The sequence below is a fragment of the Anas platyrhynchos genome, chromosome 5 (genome assembly GCF_047663525.1).
Source record: "Anas platyrhynchos isolate ZD024472 breed Pekin duck chromosome 5, IASCAAS_PekinDuck_T2T, whole genome shotgun sequence".
Taxonomy (NCBI): Eukaryota; Metazoa; Chordata; class Aves; order Anseriformes; family Anatidae; genus Anas; species Anas platyrhynchos.
In genome coordinates this window covers 29,997,064-30,012,355 of record NC_092591.1, presented here as the reverse complement: position 1 = coordinate 30,012,355, position 15,292 = coordinate 29,997,064, and the positions used below count along the sequence as shown (strand labels likewise).

At 68.6% G+C, this 15,292-nt stretch overlaps 4 protein-coding genes across 5 annotated transcripts; 1 reads left to right on the top strand and 3 right to left on the bottom strand.

The window, feature by feature from the left end:
* Positions 1-427: 427 nt before the first annotated feature.
* On the bottom strand, positions 428-2,846 carry TMEM109 (transmembrane protein 109). Its single transcript, XM_027458047.3, has 4 exons — positions 2,790-2,846; positions 1,531-1,764; positions 1,334-1,436; positions 428-1,246 (listed from the first exon to the last, which is right to left on the bottom strand). The coding sequence occupies exons 1-4, from the start codon at positions 2,844-2,846 to the stop codon at positions 855-857; spliced, it is 786 nt and encodes a 261-aa protein (XP_027313848.3). The 3' UTR covers positions 428-854.
* Positions 2,698-6,688, top strand: PRPF19 (pre-mRNA processing factor 19). Its single transcript, XM_027458387.3, has 16 exons — positions 2,698-2,863; positions 2,976-3,125; positions 3,261-3,337; positions 3,429-3,570; positions 3,647-3,720; positions 3,797-3,859; positions 3,969-4,010; positions 4,103-4,177; positions 4,446-4,521; positions 4,740-4,849; positions 5,006-5,161; positions 5,242-5,311; positions 5,489-5,574; positions 5,991-6,161; positions 6,340-6,445; positions 6,528-6,688. The coding sequence occupies exons 1-16, from the start codon at positions 2,845-2,847 to the stop codon at positions 6,623-6,625; spliced, it is 1,515 nt and encodes a 504-aa protein (XP_027314188.1). The 5' UTR covers positions 2,698-2,844; the 3' UTR covers positions 6,626-6,688.
* A 513-nt stretch (positions 6,689-7,201) lies between these two features.
* On the bottom strand, positions 7,202-11,449 carry ZP1 (zona pellucida glycoprotein 1). Its single transcript, XM_038180146.2, has 11 exons — positions 11,053-11,449; positions 10,742-10,863; positions 9,246-10,662; positions 8,842-8,985; positions 8,566-8,753; positions 8,376-8,473; positions 8,161-8,288; positions 7,885-8,074; positions 7,666-7,816; positions 7,472-7,556; positions 7,202-7,390 (listed from the first exon to the last, which is right to left on the bottom strand). Exons 1-11 carry the CDS (start codon positions 11,210-11,212, stop codon positions 7,284-7,286), a joined length of 2,790 nt encoding a protein of 929 aa, XP_038036074.2. The 5' UTR covers positions 11,213-11,449; the 3' UTR covers positions 7,202-7,283.
* Positions 11,450-12,825: 1,376 nt separating this feature from the next.
* On the bottom strand, positions 12,826-14,966 carry LOC101797844 (acyl-coenzyme A amino acid N-acyltransferase 2). 2 transcript variants are annotated; one of them, XM_027458390.3, is made up of 4 exons: positions 14,812-14,966; positions 14,056-14,525; positions 13,718-13,920; positions 12,826-13,466 (listed from the first exon to the last, which is right to left on the bottom strand). In XM_027458390.3, the coding sequence occupies exons 2-4, from the start codon at positions 14,516-14,518 to the stop codon at positions 12,879-12,881; spliced, it is 1,254 nt and encodes a 417-aa protein (XP_027314191.3). In that variant the 5' UTR covers positions 14,519-14,525; positions 14,812-14,966; the 3' UTR covers positions 12,826-12,878. The 2 variants fall into 2 exon arrangements, with proteins under 2 accessions (XP_027314191.3, XP_027314190.3); XM_027458389.3 differs by having other exon boundaries at positions 14,741-14,884.
* Positions 14,967-15,292: the final 326 nt, after the last annotated feature.

Sequence of the window (15,292 nt, the reverse complement as noted above, 5' to 3'; positions counted from 1 at the left end):
GGGGCACTGGAAAGACTGGGGACACTGGGAGGGACTGGAGGTACTGGAGGGACTGAGGACACTGGGAGAACTGGGGGCACTGGGAGAATTGGGGACACTGAGTGGAATGGAAGGGCTGAGGGGATTGGAAGCACTGGAATAACTAGGGACACTGGGGGCACTGGGAGAGCTGGGGACACTGGGGGCAAGCAGGGGCCGAGGCGGCCCAGCGCAGGGACATCCAGAGGGCACCGGGGCCGGCTCCTGGCACGGGCATCCCCCTGCCCCCCCGCCTCAGCAAACAGACGGGGACAGCGCGCGCTGCCCCAGCACCTCCCAGTCCCAGCCTGCCACCGTCCCCAGCGTCCTCTGTGTCCCCCCCAGGACCGAGGCACCCCAAGGCACCCTCTCCCCCCTTCCCCATGGGGTGGGCCAGGCAGCACGAGGACACCGTGAAACTCTTTTTATTTGGCACCGCACAGCAAAACCACTCAACAAGCAGCTAGAAAACCGAGCCACGGGGGGGGGGTGACACCCATCTTTGGGGTCCCCTTCTCACCCCACAGCTACCTCCGGAGATGGACGGACAGACGGACAGGCTGCCCCCTCTGCTCTTTGTGGGCACAAGGGGCTGGGGGCTGCCGGCGTGCCCCCCAGGGGACAAAGCAGCGTGGGCTCGGTGAAGGCACTGAGGGGGGGGCACGGCGAGCGGCTCCCCAGGTTTGGGGGGCAGCGGGACGGGGGCTGCCCCACGGGGTCACCGGCCACACGTGGGGTGGCAGAAGGGGCGAGTGGGGTGGGGGGGCGCACACAGCAGGGAGTCACACACGTGGGGTGGGAGGGGGGCAACGCAGCCCCCCCCCCAGTGCTCCCCCTCACTCCTCCTCGCGGTTCTGGGCCCCCCCCCACCTGTGCCAGCGGCACAGCTCCTCCACCTTCCACTCCAGGCTGCGGACGGCGGCTTCCAGCCTGGCCTCGGGGCCGGGGGGGTGCTCCCCGCCGCCCCCCAGCAGCAGGTAGAGCCCCCAGAGGCCCAGCAGCATCGCCGCCTGCGCCGTGGGGCCGCTGCCTTCGGCGGCCGCCACGCGGAGGAAGGCTGCCAGGAAGCAGCAGAGCTTGAGGCAGCGCAGCGCCCGCCGCAGCGGGGCCAGCAGCACCCCCAGCAGCCGCCGCAGCAGCCGGGCCCCCGCCAGCGCCGCCAGCCCCCACAGCAGCACCCGCTGCACCTCGCCGGGGGCCAGCGCCGCCCCGCGCACCAGCCCGGCCCCTGGAAGGGGGGAAAACAACGGGGTCGGGGGGGTGCTGGTGGCGTGTGGGGGTCGTTTGGGGGTGCCCCCCCTCATCCCAGACTCACCGCCCAGGCCGCAGGCGCTCAGGATGTCCCCCGCCACGGTGCTGAGCACGGCCAGGCCGGCCGAGATGGCGGAGGAGACCAGCCACAGCACGGCTGCCAGGCCCTGCGGGGGGGCAAACAGGGGGCTTGGGGGCTGGGGGGGGGCGACACCCCCTCAGCGTCCCCGTAACCCCCCAAAATAGGGGTCTGGGGCTCACCTCCGCCAGCAGGCGCAGTGGCTCGGGGCCCAGCCAGCCCTCCAGCGTGGCCCAGGCGGCGTGGCCCAGGCGCCACAGCGGGTCGGTGCTGGGGACGGGGGGGGCACGAAGCTCTCCGGGCCCCCCCCCGCCGCCGCCGCCCCCAGTGAGGGGGCCCAGGGCAGCGGCAGCAGCGCGGCCCCCAGCAGGGCCCGGCTCCCCCCGGTGTCGCCCCCCATCCCCGGCGCCTGGGCTCTGCGGGGAGCGGCACCGTGGGGGGGGCAGCAGGGGCTGTGCCCCCCCACCACCACCCCCCGTGCCCACCAAGCACCCCAGCTCCCCCCCAGGACCCCCTCCTGTGCCCGGTGTGACCCCCCCACCCCTCTGCCGGACCCCCAGCACCCCAATATAACCCCCCTTAACCCCCCGAAACATCCCCCTATTACCCCCCCAGTGTACACCCCCATTTACCCCCCCGTTTATCCCCCAAAATACCCTTCAAGCGTCCCCATTACCCCCAAACACCTCCCAACACCCCTCTAACCCCCCACATCCCCCTGCAACCCCCTGAAATCCCCCCCAACCCTCCCCAAGTCCCCCCCTGACTCACCCCCAATCCCCCCATAAACCCCCAAATCCCTCCCTAACCCTCCCAAATCCCCCATAACTCCCCCAAATCCCCCCCAATTCCCCTGTAACTCCCCCAACCCCCCCCTTACCCTCCCCAAATCCCCCCCCTAACCCCTCCAATCCCCCATAACACCCCCTGCCCCCCCCAAATCCCCCTGTAACCCCCCCAAATCCCCCCTTACCCTCCCCAAATCCCCCCGTAACCCCCCCAAATGCCCCCATAGCCCCCCCGGCCCCCCCAAATCCCCCCATAGCCCCCCCAATCCCTCCCTAGCCCCCCCCACACCCCCCTAACCCCCCCCAAACCCCCTCCTCCCGCCCCCCCCGCTCTCCCCTTCCCCCCCCGTTCCCCCCCATTTCCCCCCCCTCCCCAATCAGCCCCCCCCGCCCCCCCAAATCCCTCCGTGCCCCCCCGCCCCATGCCCCCCCCCGTACCCCGCCGCCGCACGGGGGCGCTGCGGGGCCGCGCGCTCAGCCCCCCGCCCCCCGCCCCCCTGCCGCGGGGCACCCTGGGAGCTGTAGTCCCGAGCGCCTCCGCGGCCCCGCCCCCCCCCGCCGCGGGGCACGCCGGGAGCGCTTCCGTTTCCGGCGGCGGAGCCCGCGTGAGGCGGCGGGAGCTGCGGAGGGGCTCCGCGCGCCCCCCCCCACACACACCGGGACCGGAAGCGGAAGCGGGAGGCGGAAGCGGAGCGGGGCGGCCCCGCCATGGCCCTCATCTGCTCCAGTGAGCGCGGGGCGCACCGGGGGGGGGGGTTCGGGCCCTGCCGGGACCGCGCTCGGTACCGGGGGCGGGGGCGGTGTCGGTGCCGCGCCGTGACCCGCGGCCTCCCCCCCAGTCTCCAACGAGGTCCCCGAGCACCCGTGCGTGTCGCCCGTCTCCAACCACGTCTACGAGCGGCGGCTGATCGAGAAGTACATCGCGGAGAACGGCACCGACCCGGTCAACAACCAGCCGCTGTCCGAGGAGCAGCTCATCGACATCAAGGGTAACGGCGCCCACCGGGGCTGAGCCCGGCCCCGCGGGGGCTGCACCGGGCCCAACTGCTCGGTGTGGGCACGGAGGGGGGGCTGCGGGGCGGGGAGGAGGCGGCTGACCCCCCCCCGTGCCATCCCATCGGCAGTCGCCCACCCGATCCGGCCCAAGCCTCCGTCCGCCACCAGCATCCCGGCCATCCTGAAGGCGCTGCAGGATGAGTGGGTGAGTGGCAGCCCCGGGGGTGGGAGCGGGGGCCGGTAACGGGGCTGAGCGTGCGTGTGTGTGTGTGTCTGAGCGTGCCCCGTCCCGGCAGGACGCCGTCATGCTGCACAGCTTCACCCTGCGCCAGCAGCTGCAGACCACACGCCAGGAGCTGTCCCACGCGCTCTACCAGCACGACGCCGCCTGCCGCGTCATCGCCCGGCTCACCAAGGAGGTCACCGCCGCCAGAGAAGGTGACGGGGAAAGGGGGACGGCCGTGAGCCTCGGGGAGACGGGGCAGGGCCTCACGGCGCTCCTCTGCCTCCGCAGCTCTGGCGACGCTGAAGCCTCAGGCTGGCCTCATCGTGCCCCAGACCGTGCCGTCCTCCCAGCCCAACGTGGCGGTGAGTCCCCTCTGCCTCACTCTGCACTTTTCCCCGGTGTTCCCGTCCCACATATAACTAATTCTGTGCCCCGCAGGGAGCTGGGGAGTCCATGGACCTGGGAGAGCTCGCCGGCATGACCCCCGAGATCATCCAGAAGGTGAGGACCTGCCGCTTGTGCCGCTGCAGAGCTCAGTGGCTGCTCTCCAGCCTGCCCCTGCACCTGGTTCTCCAGCCTAGGCTGCAGCCGCTGTCCTCTTGTTTTGCAGCTTCAAGACAAGGCCACGGTGCTGACCACGGAGCGTAAGAAGGTGAGCAGCCCCCTTCTGCTCCCGAGAGGCTGTGGAAGCGAGGACGTGACATGTCCTGAGGTGCCTATCCCTGTGCCCTTCTCCTTTTGCAGAGAGGCAAGACGGTTCCGGAGGAGCTGGTGAAGCCGGAGGAGCTCAGCAAGTACCGGCAGGTCGCCTCGCACGTGGTGAGTGCTGCGATGCGGGATGGGCACTCAAAAACTCTGCTTGCTGCTGGGTACGCGCTTGGCAACATCAAAAGGAGCTGGGTCTGCTGCTGGGCAGAGCTAGCAGAGGGTCGTGGCTCTTCCCACGGGGATCTGTGCTGGGGTGCAGGTGGTACGGGCTCCTACAGCTGAATCAGAGCACCCTGGGCTCCCCCCAGGACCCTCTCTGTTCCCTGTGGAGCGTTTTCTTGCTCGCAGCACTAACCTGGCGTCCTTCTGCATCGTGCAGGGGCTGCACAGTGCCAGCATCCCGGGGATCCTGGCCTTGGACCTCTGTCCTTCCGACACCAACAAGATCCTCACCGGTAAGGGAGCCGCCTCCGCGTCACGGGGAATCGGGTGGCAACAGAGAGCCCGCGGCTGCTTGGGAGCAGGGCTTTGTGCTTCTGGGGGCTGAGGGGGGCAAAGAAAGGGGGGTGAGGAATTCTCTCAGCTCATGGCAGAGCTCTCCGGGAGCAACGGGGAGATGTTGGACGCGGCTGGCCTCGCTGCATCTCTCCCAGCTCCCCGCTGTGTTTTCCAGGCGGGGCTGATAAAAACGTCATCGTCTTTGACAAGAGCTCAGAGCAGATCCTGGCCACGCTCAAGGGCCACTCCAAGAAGGTCACCAGCGTCGTGTTCCACCCCTCGCAGGTGCGCTGCTGTCCCTTCTGGCCTCTTCCTTCGTGGCCAGACTTGCCTGGGTCGGGCACCCCGTGTCTTTCTCTGGCCAGATCCCGCCTTTAGCAGCTTTCAGACAGAAGCCCGGCGGTGCTTTGGTGTTAACCTTCCTGCCTCGCCCCTCTTTAGGAGCTGGTGTTCTCGGCTTCTCCCGATGCTACCATCAGGATCTGGTCTGTGCCTAACGCCTCCTGCGTGCAGGTTGTGCGTGCCCACGAGGGCTCCGTGACCGGGCTGAGTCTGCACGCCACGGGTGACTACCTGCTCAGCTCTTCTGATGACCAGGTGAGGCCCGGAGCTGGCTCAGAGCGTGCAGACCCCCCGTGCTGTCGCTGTGTGCTCAGCACCCTGTTCCTCCCTTCCAGTACTGGGCTTTCTCGGACATCCAGACCGGCCGTGTCCTCACCAAGGTGACAGACGAGAGCTCTGGCTGTGGTAAGGCTGAGTGTGCCCACCCGGGGGGGCTCCTGTGACCGTGCAGAGTGGTATTTTTCTGCCCACGGGGCCGTGGCCTCTCGGAGCATGGGAGAACTCGTCTGGGGGCTGTTGGTGGAAGGGCTGTCCCAGGGCAGAGCCTCCTCAGCCCCCCGCTGTTTCCCTGTGTCTCTGCAGCTCTCACCTGTGCTCAGTTCCACCCAGACGGGCTCATTTTTGGGACAGGGACGATGGACTCTCAGATCAAGATCTGGGATCTGAAGGTAGGGCTGGCCCAGGGCACGCAGGGGGTGTGGAGTCGGCGGCATGGTGGGCTCGGTGCCCTGCGGCTGTGCTGGAGCCCCGGCACAGGGGCAGCTCCTGCTGTTTTCTGTGCTCTGTGCCAGCTCACTGGGCCACCTTAGCTCTGCAGCAGCCCGACTGTGCAATCTGCTGTGGGCTGAGCTTCATTGGCAGAGTGAGAGGTGCAGGGATCTGCTCTCCAGTGTCCCTGGGGCTGTTGTGAACAGCAGAGGGAGTTTGGTGCCGCATGGCGGGGACACAGCCCTGGGGCTTTCCTCATCCCTGCACCTGCAAACTCTCGCTGTCCCCTGGGGGCTGTTGTCCCTCTCCTGGCTAAGCTGCTCCCCGAGGCAGCGTCTCCCTGCCAGCAGCCCGTGTCTGACCCTCCTGTCCCCAGGAACGCACCAACGTGGCCAACTTCCCGGGGCACTCGGGCCCCATCACCAGCATCGCCTTCTCCGAGAACGGCTACTACCTGGCCACAGCCGCAGATGACTCCTCCGTTAAGCTCTGGGACTTGCGTAAGCTCAAGAACTTCAAGACGCTGCAGCTGGACAATAACTTCGAGGTGCGTGGCAGTCCCTTTTCCCCTCTGGCAGCCTGCTGGGCTGCTGCTGGCCACCCCAGCCCTGCTCACACGCTCTGGGAAGCCCAAGGTGGAGGTGCCACATGGGTGTTGGGGCAGAGAGGAGCAGCTGGAGCTCCCCAGGTGTGTCCTGAAGCCTTTTTCCCCCTCTCCTTCCCAGGTGAAGTCTCTCATCTTTGACCAGAGCGGCACCTACCTGGCGCTGGGCGGGACGGACGTCCAGATCTACATCTGCAAGCAGTGGACAGAAATCCTCCACTTCACTGGTGCGGGGCACGGGGCTGAGGGCGGGAGGGGAAGCACCTCGGCGTGGCCCAGCCCTAACCCTTTGCTGCCTTCCCTCCGCAGAGCACAGCGGCCTCACCACGGGAGTGGCTTTTGGCCACCACGCCAAGTTCATCGCCTCCACGGGCATGGACCGGAGCCTCAAGTTCTACAGCCTGTAGCCCCGGGGCCGGGGCCGGCAGCTCCCGCTGCAGCGCTGGGGTTTGGGGTGGGGAGGGAGGGTTTCGGGGGGGTTGGGAGGGAGGGAGGGGGTTTCGTTACTCCTTTAGGCTCCCCATCTCTAGCTGCTGGAGAGGGGAAGTTAGTTGGATGTTGCCCTCCCTGTGCTTTATGGATTTGTTGTTTTGGTTTTCTTCTTTTCCAGTTTTGGTGTTTGTCTTTCAGGCTTTGGGTTCTCTGCCGTGGCTGTAAGCGATGTGCCCAGCGTGCGCGGGTGGGATTTCGTGACGGGTTGTGGGGGGCACGTGGGGAGGGAGGGAGGGAGGGAGGGGGACCCTGTGCAGGTTTTGTAAGCAGTTACTAGTTTCAGGATGGAAATAAAGAATTATTCACCTTAGCAGCTCTCAGCCTGCTGGGGAGGGGGCGAGCAGGGGCCTGGGGGCGCTCCCCTCCCTCCCCTGGCCCTGTGCTGCCGGAGGGGCCGTGAGCAGGGGGCAGAGGCTGTGTGGCCACAGCAGCTCCAAGGCTTCAGCCTTTTCTTTTGCGATGGAGCCCAGACAAAGCACTGCAGCCACAGCTCTGCTCTTCTTTGGTTTATTGTTTGGGGTTGAGGCGGAGGAAAAGGGCAGCCCGTGCCCCAGGGAAGCGGCAGTGCAGGGCTCAGCCTCTCCCCGCCGCAGGCCTCTTGGGGAAGACGACTCGGCCCTGGGAGGTGACCGTGCCCACGGCGTTCGCTGTCCCCTTGTCCCCTGCTGCCCGGCGGGCTCCTGGGGAAGGGATATCACGAGGGTTGGTGTGGGGGAGAGCCAGGGGCGGTCAGGACCCTCCCCACACCAAGCCCAACTTACGGGAGGGCACGGCCAGCTGGCAGGAGGGCCGGCAGGGCTCGGGCTGCGCCAGGTGGCACACGGAGGCACTGCACAGGATGTACACCTGCGAGCAGCGGTGACAAATCACAAATTGCTCCATGTCCCGCAGAGCAAGGGGGTCCCTACAACACATGGACCCCCACAGCACAGGGACCCATGCCGCCACCCCTCACCTCTCCCTCCAGCACCGCCATGGAGGGGGTGTCCACGAAGGTGAAGGTGGAGACGACGAAGCGCTGGTAGTGGCTGGGGAAGGGCAGCTGCGGCGAGGCGGGGCCCACGGGCACCAGCTGCGTCCTGTAGTTGTCCCCAGCGAAGGGACACCTTGGGGAGGGGACGCGGGGTCAGGACGGGCAAAACTCCCCCTGGCCACCCTCTCCCCGCCTGCTCACCCATCCACCAGGAGAGGCCACTGGGGCTCGGCCGCCGGGCCGGTGCTGGGGGCCGCCCAGCACTGGTGCAGCACCAGCACCAGGTTGGGGTCGGTCTTCTGCAGCAGCCGCACCTCCACGTAGATGGGGTCCCGCAGCACCTTCACCAGGGGGTACTCGCCCTCCGCGTGGTAGGCGCTGTAGCTCTCATCTGCAGAACCACACGATGCTGAGCGGGCTGCGGCCCTCGCTGGGCGGGCAGGGGGGCAGCCGGGGGGGCTACGCGGGGCTGCTCACCGGTGGCGATGCGCAGCTGCAGGCGCAGCGGGCCCGGCTGCGCCATGGGGGCGGCGGTGGGGGGCACGGCCACCTCCAGGCGCAGCGGCAGCAGCTCGCTGGCGTTGTAGATGCAGCGGGCGTGGAGGCTGCAGGGGGGGACCGTCGGGGTGAGCCGTGTGGTGTCGGGGGGGGTCCTGCTGCCCCACGCCCCCACCCCGCGTCCCCTTCCTTACATGTAGACGCTGTCCCGCGTGATGGAGCCGCGGGGACCCGGCTGCACGTCGATGGTGGAGATGAGCTGGTTCTCGTAGATCAGCCGGTCCTCAATCACCTGGGGGGGGACACACGTGTGTGTGTGTGTGTGTGTCGGGCTCCCATCGCCCACCTCCCGGCCCCAGAGCCCCGGGGGGCTGCGTCCCCAACCTGCACGGTGGTGCCGCACTGCGTGACGGGGAAGTGGAACATGACGAAGGTCTCGGTGGTCTGGGCGGGCTGGCAGCCGGGCTGGGTGCTGCTGGCCAGGCGCACGCTGTCCAGGTTGTAGGGCTGCACGGAGAGGCCCCGCGGCACCACCAGCACGAAGTGCCCCTCGGGCAGGCACTGCACGGTGGCTGCGGCACGCGGCGGCACTGGTTACGGGCAAGGCAGCGGCCGCAGGGCACTGGCAGGTGACGGGGAGACCCCCCCCGAGCCCCCTACCTGTGTTGCCGTAATAGCAGGGCGTTGCACGGTCCGTGTCATCGTAGCAGCACCCCGCCTGCAGGCAGGCATCGCGGCCCTGCGGGGCCATGCAGGACAAACGCCCCACTGCCACCTGGCACTGCTCCCGCGTCAGCTGCGTGCCTAAGGGGGCAGGGGGCCGGGAGGGGGCTCCCTCAGCAACCCCCTGCCCATCCTGAGCATCCCTCTGCCCTCCCCAAATTTCTCCCTACTCACCCCAAACACCCCCCTGCTCACCCCAAACACCTCCTGTGCAAGCATCCCCTGCCCACCTTAGTGTCCTCCCACCCAAGCATCCCCCCTGCCCACCCTCAGCACCCCCCAAGCCCCTCCAGGAATGCCCCCGCCCCGGCTACAGCCCCCTGCCCACCCCCCTGACCCACCTGCCCCTGCCGAGGGGTAGAAGAGAGCCGTGGGGCGCAGCAGACCGGGCTGGGGGTGAAGGCCAGGGTGGAGTAGCCCCGGCTGGGCTTGGGGCTGCAGCCCCGGGCGCACCAGCCCCGGCCGAGGCGCAAGCGCCGGGCGCAGGAGCCCCGGTCGGGGCTGGCCGTGCTGCAGCAGCCCTGCCTGGCTCTGGAGGCTGGGGTGGAGGAGGCCAGCGTGGGCGTGGGACTGAAGGCTGTGGAGAAAGGAGCCCGCCTGGCTTTGGGGATGAAGCCCTGGGCGTGAAAAGCCGGCTTGCGTCTGAGCTCCAGCGTGCACCGAGCCAGGCTGCAGGCCGGGGGGCACCAGCCCTGGGCGAAGGAGACCTGGCTGGGTTTGAACCCCAGGGTGCACCAATCCGTTCTGGCTTTGGGACTGAAGCGCCGGGCGAAGGACACCAGTTTGGGTTTGCCCCCCGGGGTGCACCAGTCCGTTCTGGTTTGGGGACTGAAGCCCTGGGCGAAGGAGACTGGTTTGGGTTTGCACCCCTGGATGCAGCAGCCCAGGCTGGTTTGGGGACTGAAGCCCCGGGCGAAGGACACCGGTTTGGGTTTGCCCCCCAGGGTGCACCAATCCGTTCTGGCTTTGGGTCTGAAGACCTGGTCGAAGGATACTGGTTTGGGTTTGCCCCCCGGGGTGCACCAATCCATTATGATTTTGGGGCTGAAGCCCCGGGCGAAGGACACCAGTTTGAGTTTGCCCCCCGGGGTGCACCAATCCGTTCTGGTTTGGAGACTGAAGCCCTGGGCGAAGGAGACTGGTTTGGGTTTGTCCCCCAGGGTGCACCAATCCGTTCTGGTTTTGGGACTGAAGCCCTGGACGAAGGAGACCCGTCTGGGTTTGCGCCCCCGGGTGCAGCAGCCCAGGCTGGTTCTGGAGCTGGAGCCCCGGGCGAAGGAGGCCTGGGCGGCTCTGCCCCCCGGGGTGCACCGCCCCATGCTGGTTCTGGGGCTGCAGAGCCGGGCGAATGAAGCCTGGCTGGGGCTGGCTGGGGGGGCGAGCTGCTCCTGCCTGGCTCTGGGGCTGGAGCCCTGGGAGCCCCAGGCTGGGCTGGCGCTGCAGCCCCAGAGCTGGCTGTGTCTGCGCCACGGGGTGAACCTGGTCCCTGGGGGGCCGGGGAGGCAGCTGGGGGACGGGGACAGCCAGGGCGGACTGGGATACGTGCTGCAGGAGGCCAGCCTGGGGGACGAGGACCTCAGGCTGGCTCTGGTGGACGCCGTTGCCCCGAACGGGCTCGAGCTGGCCACGCAGGCTCGTGGCAGCGACGGTCTCGTAGTCGGCCGGCTGCGGGCAGGTCATGTTCACCTCGTAGGAGGCGACCGCCACCCCGCTGAGCAGTGTTTCCTCCAGCTGCACCCTCAGAATATAGCGGTCATCCTGTGGGGGGACACAGGAGGGGCCGTCACGCCCCCCGTCCTGCCCCACCGGGCACCTCAGGGGCGGGACGCGGCCTCACCTTGACCAGCACGTGGCAGCCCTCGTAGCCAGAGGAGAAGACGAACGCGCCGTCCGCCCCGGTGTTGAGCCAGTGCAGGCAGATGGAGCAGTTGGCCACTTCAAAGCGGGTGCCAAACTCATCTGTGGGGGCGCCGAGGGGGGACGTGAGGTGGCCCCGCACCCACATCCCCTTGCTGGCCCCATCCCGGTGCACGGCACCGTGCCGCGATGCTCCCCGGGGATGCGCAGGGAACCCCCCAAAACCCCCAGAAGCCACGTGGCTCAGCCCGGTGTCGGGACGGCACCGGGGTCCCTGAGCTCCCCACTCACCCACGACCTTGAAGCGCACGGCGCGGCCCCGCGAGGCGTAGGCCAGCAGCTGCATGCCGTAGTCCCCGCAGTCGTAGCGGTACTGCAGGAGCGCCAGGGCAGAGCGCGGCCCCACGGGCAGCAGCAGCAGCGGCAGCAGCAAGGAGAGGCTCCAGCCCATGGCGGTGCTGAGAGCAGTGTGGGGCTCTCCGTGGGGCAGCAGCGGGGCCGTGCGTTTATATCCATGGGGCTGGGGGCAATCAGATGACCGGCAGGGACGGGACGGTGCCTCCTGCCCCACACGGGGGACGAGCCCTTCCCGGGGTTCCCAGGCCAGCACGACCCCGCTGCCGCAGCCCGCCGGGGCGCTGGCAGGGCGGTGGGGGGAAGCGAAAGTTGTTCAAAGGAACGGCTTGTCCCGCGGCCCCGCGAACGGGGAACCGAGACTCGGTGGCGGCAGGATGCGAGGCTGGACCCAGAGCAGCGACCGAAGCGGCACCACGCGGGCACCGCTGGGCTCCTTCCTCCTGCCGTGCCGCAGGGCGCGGGGTCTGGCACCAGGTGACGGTGACAGCGGTGGCATCAGGTGCCCTGCTGGCCGTGGGGTCAGGAGCACGTCTAGGTGGGGGCATCTCCAAAGGGTTGGGGTTGGAAGGGATGCGTAAAGATCACCCAGCCCCACAGCAGGAACCTCTTCCACCAGGTCACGGTGCCCAAAGCTCCTGTGGCACCCCCAGCTCCTGCGGCAGCACCGTGGGGTCCTTGGCATGCTCCTGGGGTGCTGAGGGGAGCAGACACAGCCCCCCCATCGCAAAGCCCGAGGGGGGGTTGTGCCCTGATCCCCCGGGCTGCTGCTCGCCCTCACCCTGCCCCGCTTGTGGTGCTGCGGGGGAACCGAAAGTCGTTGGAAGAGCACCGTGCCCCGCTGCTGCTGGGCTCAGGAGAACTGCTCCCGCAAATGGGGAATCGAGACTGCTGCTGCCAGCAGGGCACAGGGCCAGGGGTCCCCACCGGACACCCCTCGGCTCAGCCCTCACCTCCCGTGGCTGCCCCTGTGCCTGCGTGGCACCGCTGGCCCTGCCGAGCCTCGTGGCGCTGGGGTGCCCGGGGCAGGACCCGTGGTGTGACCAAGTGATGGACGGGGCACGAACACTGGGTTTTGCCCAGGATGGGGGGCACGGGCAGGGCTGCTCGGCCCCGCAGTGCAGGGAAGGACCTCGCTCCCCTCGGGTCGCTGCTGACAGCAGCGTTTCGTGGGTTCCCTCTGCACGCTCCCCTCCCAGGCCCCCGTCCAAGTTTCCCTTCTGGGTCCTGCCCTTACTGGAGCTTAAACTCCATCACCCCGACACCGCCACCCTGCCTTGTGGCAGCCACTGTCCTGCACCACAAGGAGCCCCGGAGCCACCGCTCCCTCCTGGCGCTCAGCCCCCAGGTCCCAGCTGCAGGATCCGGGCACCCATGGGGCATCATTCCCCCCTTGCAGGGGGATAAAGTGCAGCTCCGTGGAGACAGCCAGCCCCACAAAGCAGGCTGGAAGCACGCTTGGTTTTCACCTTTTTTTGGGAAGGCTTTGGGTTTTTTTGTGGGCACAGAGCAGCGGACGCCCCTGCCCCTTTCTGCTGTCCACCAGACGGCTTCCTGAGCGTCGCCTGGGGAAAAATCCCTTTCCAACAGGCCCGAGCTCCCACCAGCTCAGCGCACCCACGCCCAGGACAAAGGGCTGAGGCAGACGGGTGCTCTGCTATCAGCCTCATTAAACCTTAACGAGCAGCAGTGCAGTGCTGGGTCAGCAGCTGCAGGAGCGCACATGCCCAGGGTCGGTGCCCGGGGCGCTTTTATTGCGGGGCTCACAGCTTGATGGAGGCGGCGGGGCCCAGGTGCAGCTCCAGGAACTGGACGATCTCCTGCCACGAGTGCTCCTGCGCCTTGGCGTGGGCCTGGGACTCCCCTCCCCACACCACGGGCCGGGGGCTGCCCCGCAGGACGGAGACGCTGCAGAGGGGCGAGCCGGGGGGCTCGATGAGGTGGCCGGCCCCCGGGTAGGACAGCAGGCGGTAGGCGTCCTGCCGCATGCGCGCCGTGGCCAGCTGGGCGAAGAGCTTGCTGTTGAAGCTGCGGTCGTCCTCCCCCACCACGAAGAGGACCTTCCCCTGGATCTTCTCCACCGGGATGGCCGAGGCGCTGCAGGCGGGGTCCCGCGGGTCGGCGAAGATGGCCGAGTTGTCCATGGCGCCCAGCTCAGTGAAGAGCATGCGCTCGGTGTAGTAGGGGATGGGGGGGATGTGGAGGCCCTTGTAGGTCAGCGGGTTGCCGTGCAGGAAGGCCGTGCCGTTGATCCACACCGTGGCCACCACTTGCGGGAGGAAGGTGGCCATGGCCAGGGCCACCTCGGCCCCTTTGGACACGCCAATGACGCCCAGGCCTGGACCTCGCACCTACAATGGGAGAGGAGAGGGAGCACCTGGTGGCACCACTCGCCCTGTGGGATGTCACCGTGCTGTCCCCTGGCCACCAGCACGTCCCCACAGCCAGGATGTCCCTGGGCACCAGCTCACCGGAGCCACCTGGACATCTCCAAGCACAAGGAAGCCATCCCTGCTCACGGGACAGCCTCGCTGGAGGGGACACCCCCAGGCCCCGGGACGTCCCCACTCACAGGGGCCACCCGCCATCCCGCAGCACTCACCTTGGGGTGCTGGAGGAGCAGGTTGGCCGCCTCCTCGAAGTACTCCAGGTCCAGATGGCTGAGGGTGCGGGGCAGGTCATCGTAGGCGAAGAAGGCCAGCGCCAGCACCGCGAAGCCCCGGCTGGCCAGCAGCCCGGCACGGAACTCGATGAGGCCGCCCGCGCCCCCAAACAGGTCAATCACCGCCGGGAAGGGACCTGGCCCTGCGGGGCAGCACGGGACCCGTCACCACGGGGGTGACACTGAGGAGGGACCCCCCCACAAGCTCTTCTCCAGCTTCGAGCCACCGGGATGGGGGCCCGGAGACCCTTTGGGTCTGGGGGCGCCCCCGTGCTCACCTGGAGGCAGCAGCAGGGCCCCCCGGACCCGTCCCTCCCGGATGGGCACCCGCTGCACGCCGGGGCCCACGTACCACCGCTCGGCCGTGCAGGCGGCCAGCAGCTTGTCCTGCGGCCCCGTCACCAGGCACAGCCCATCAAAGACCTCCAGGTGGACGAGGAAGGGGCTGCCCGCCACGTCGCGCTTCACCAGCCGTCGGAAGAGGTTGTCGGGCTGCAGGAACCAGAAGAGCCCCATGGGCCAGACGCCGGCGTAGTTGCCCCCCAGGGCGGCGTGCCTGGCGGCGTCCACCTCGCCCGCCTCGTCGGCGCGGTAGAAGGCGCGGGCTTGGAAGCGCTCGCCGTGCTCGTCCGTCAGCCAGGCCCGCAGGGTGACCAGCTGCGAGGGGGACAGCCCCCGCACCACCACCTGCACCGCCCGGTCGGCCAGCGAGGACTGCGGCGTCACCGTCACCTCCACCATGGTGGACCTGGGGGCAGAGGCGCCGTGCGTCACCCCCGGTGTCCCCCCTGCTCACCTCGACCCCTCGTCCCCGGCACTGCACGAGGCAGAGGGGCTGCGGGTGAGCTTTGGGGTCGGGGTCCCAGCCCCCCAGCTCCACGCAGCTTCTGCTCAGCCCAGCCAGGACACGGCAGAGCCGGGAGCTCCGCACAGCCCTGCCCAGGGACGCGGAGCTGCGCTCACCCACACGGCACAGCTGGGAAGCCACTCGCAAGCCCCAAAACCACAGGGACGGGCTCCGAGCCCCTTCTTACCATGCACGAGCAAAGGCTGCACTGGGGCAGGCGGCTGGGAGAGGCAGTGCCCGCCACCCACCCTGCCCCGCGCAGCCTCGTGAATCATTAACCCAGGAAGCAGTGGGAGCGCTGCCCGCCCGGACGGTGACCCTCAGCTCCGCCGCGCCCCACGGCTCCTGGAGGGTCCTTCACCCCTCCCTGTGCTCGCCCTCCACGGGCACTGCGCAATTCCCCTCCCTCTGCTTTGGGCGAGCTTTTGGCTTACCCCCCCAGCACTCCGCCCAGCCACAGCGGTTCGGCTCAGCACGGGCAGAAGGCGCAGGCAGGAGCAGGAACAGATTTATTGCCACCAGGAGTGCAGCAAACAGCACAGGCAGGGCCCCTCGCCGCTCTCCTGCAGCGGTCTCACCCCCTCATCCCACCAGGCACCAGGAGGGGACCCAGGCCACGGGGGGGGGGGAATGGAGGCAGGTTCCTGCTCACCTCCCCTCCCCATCCA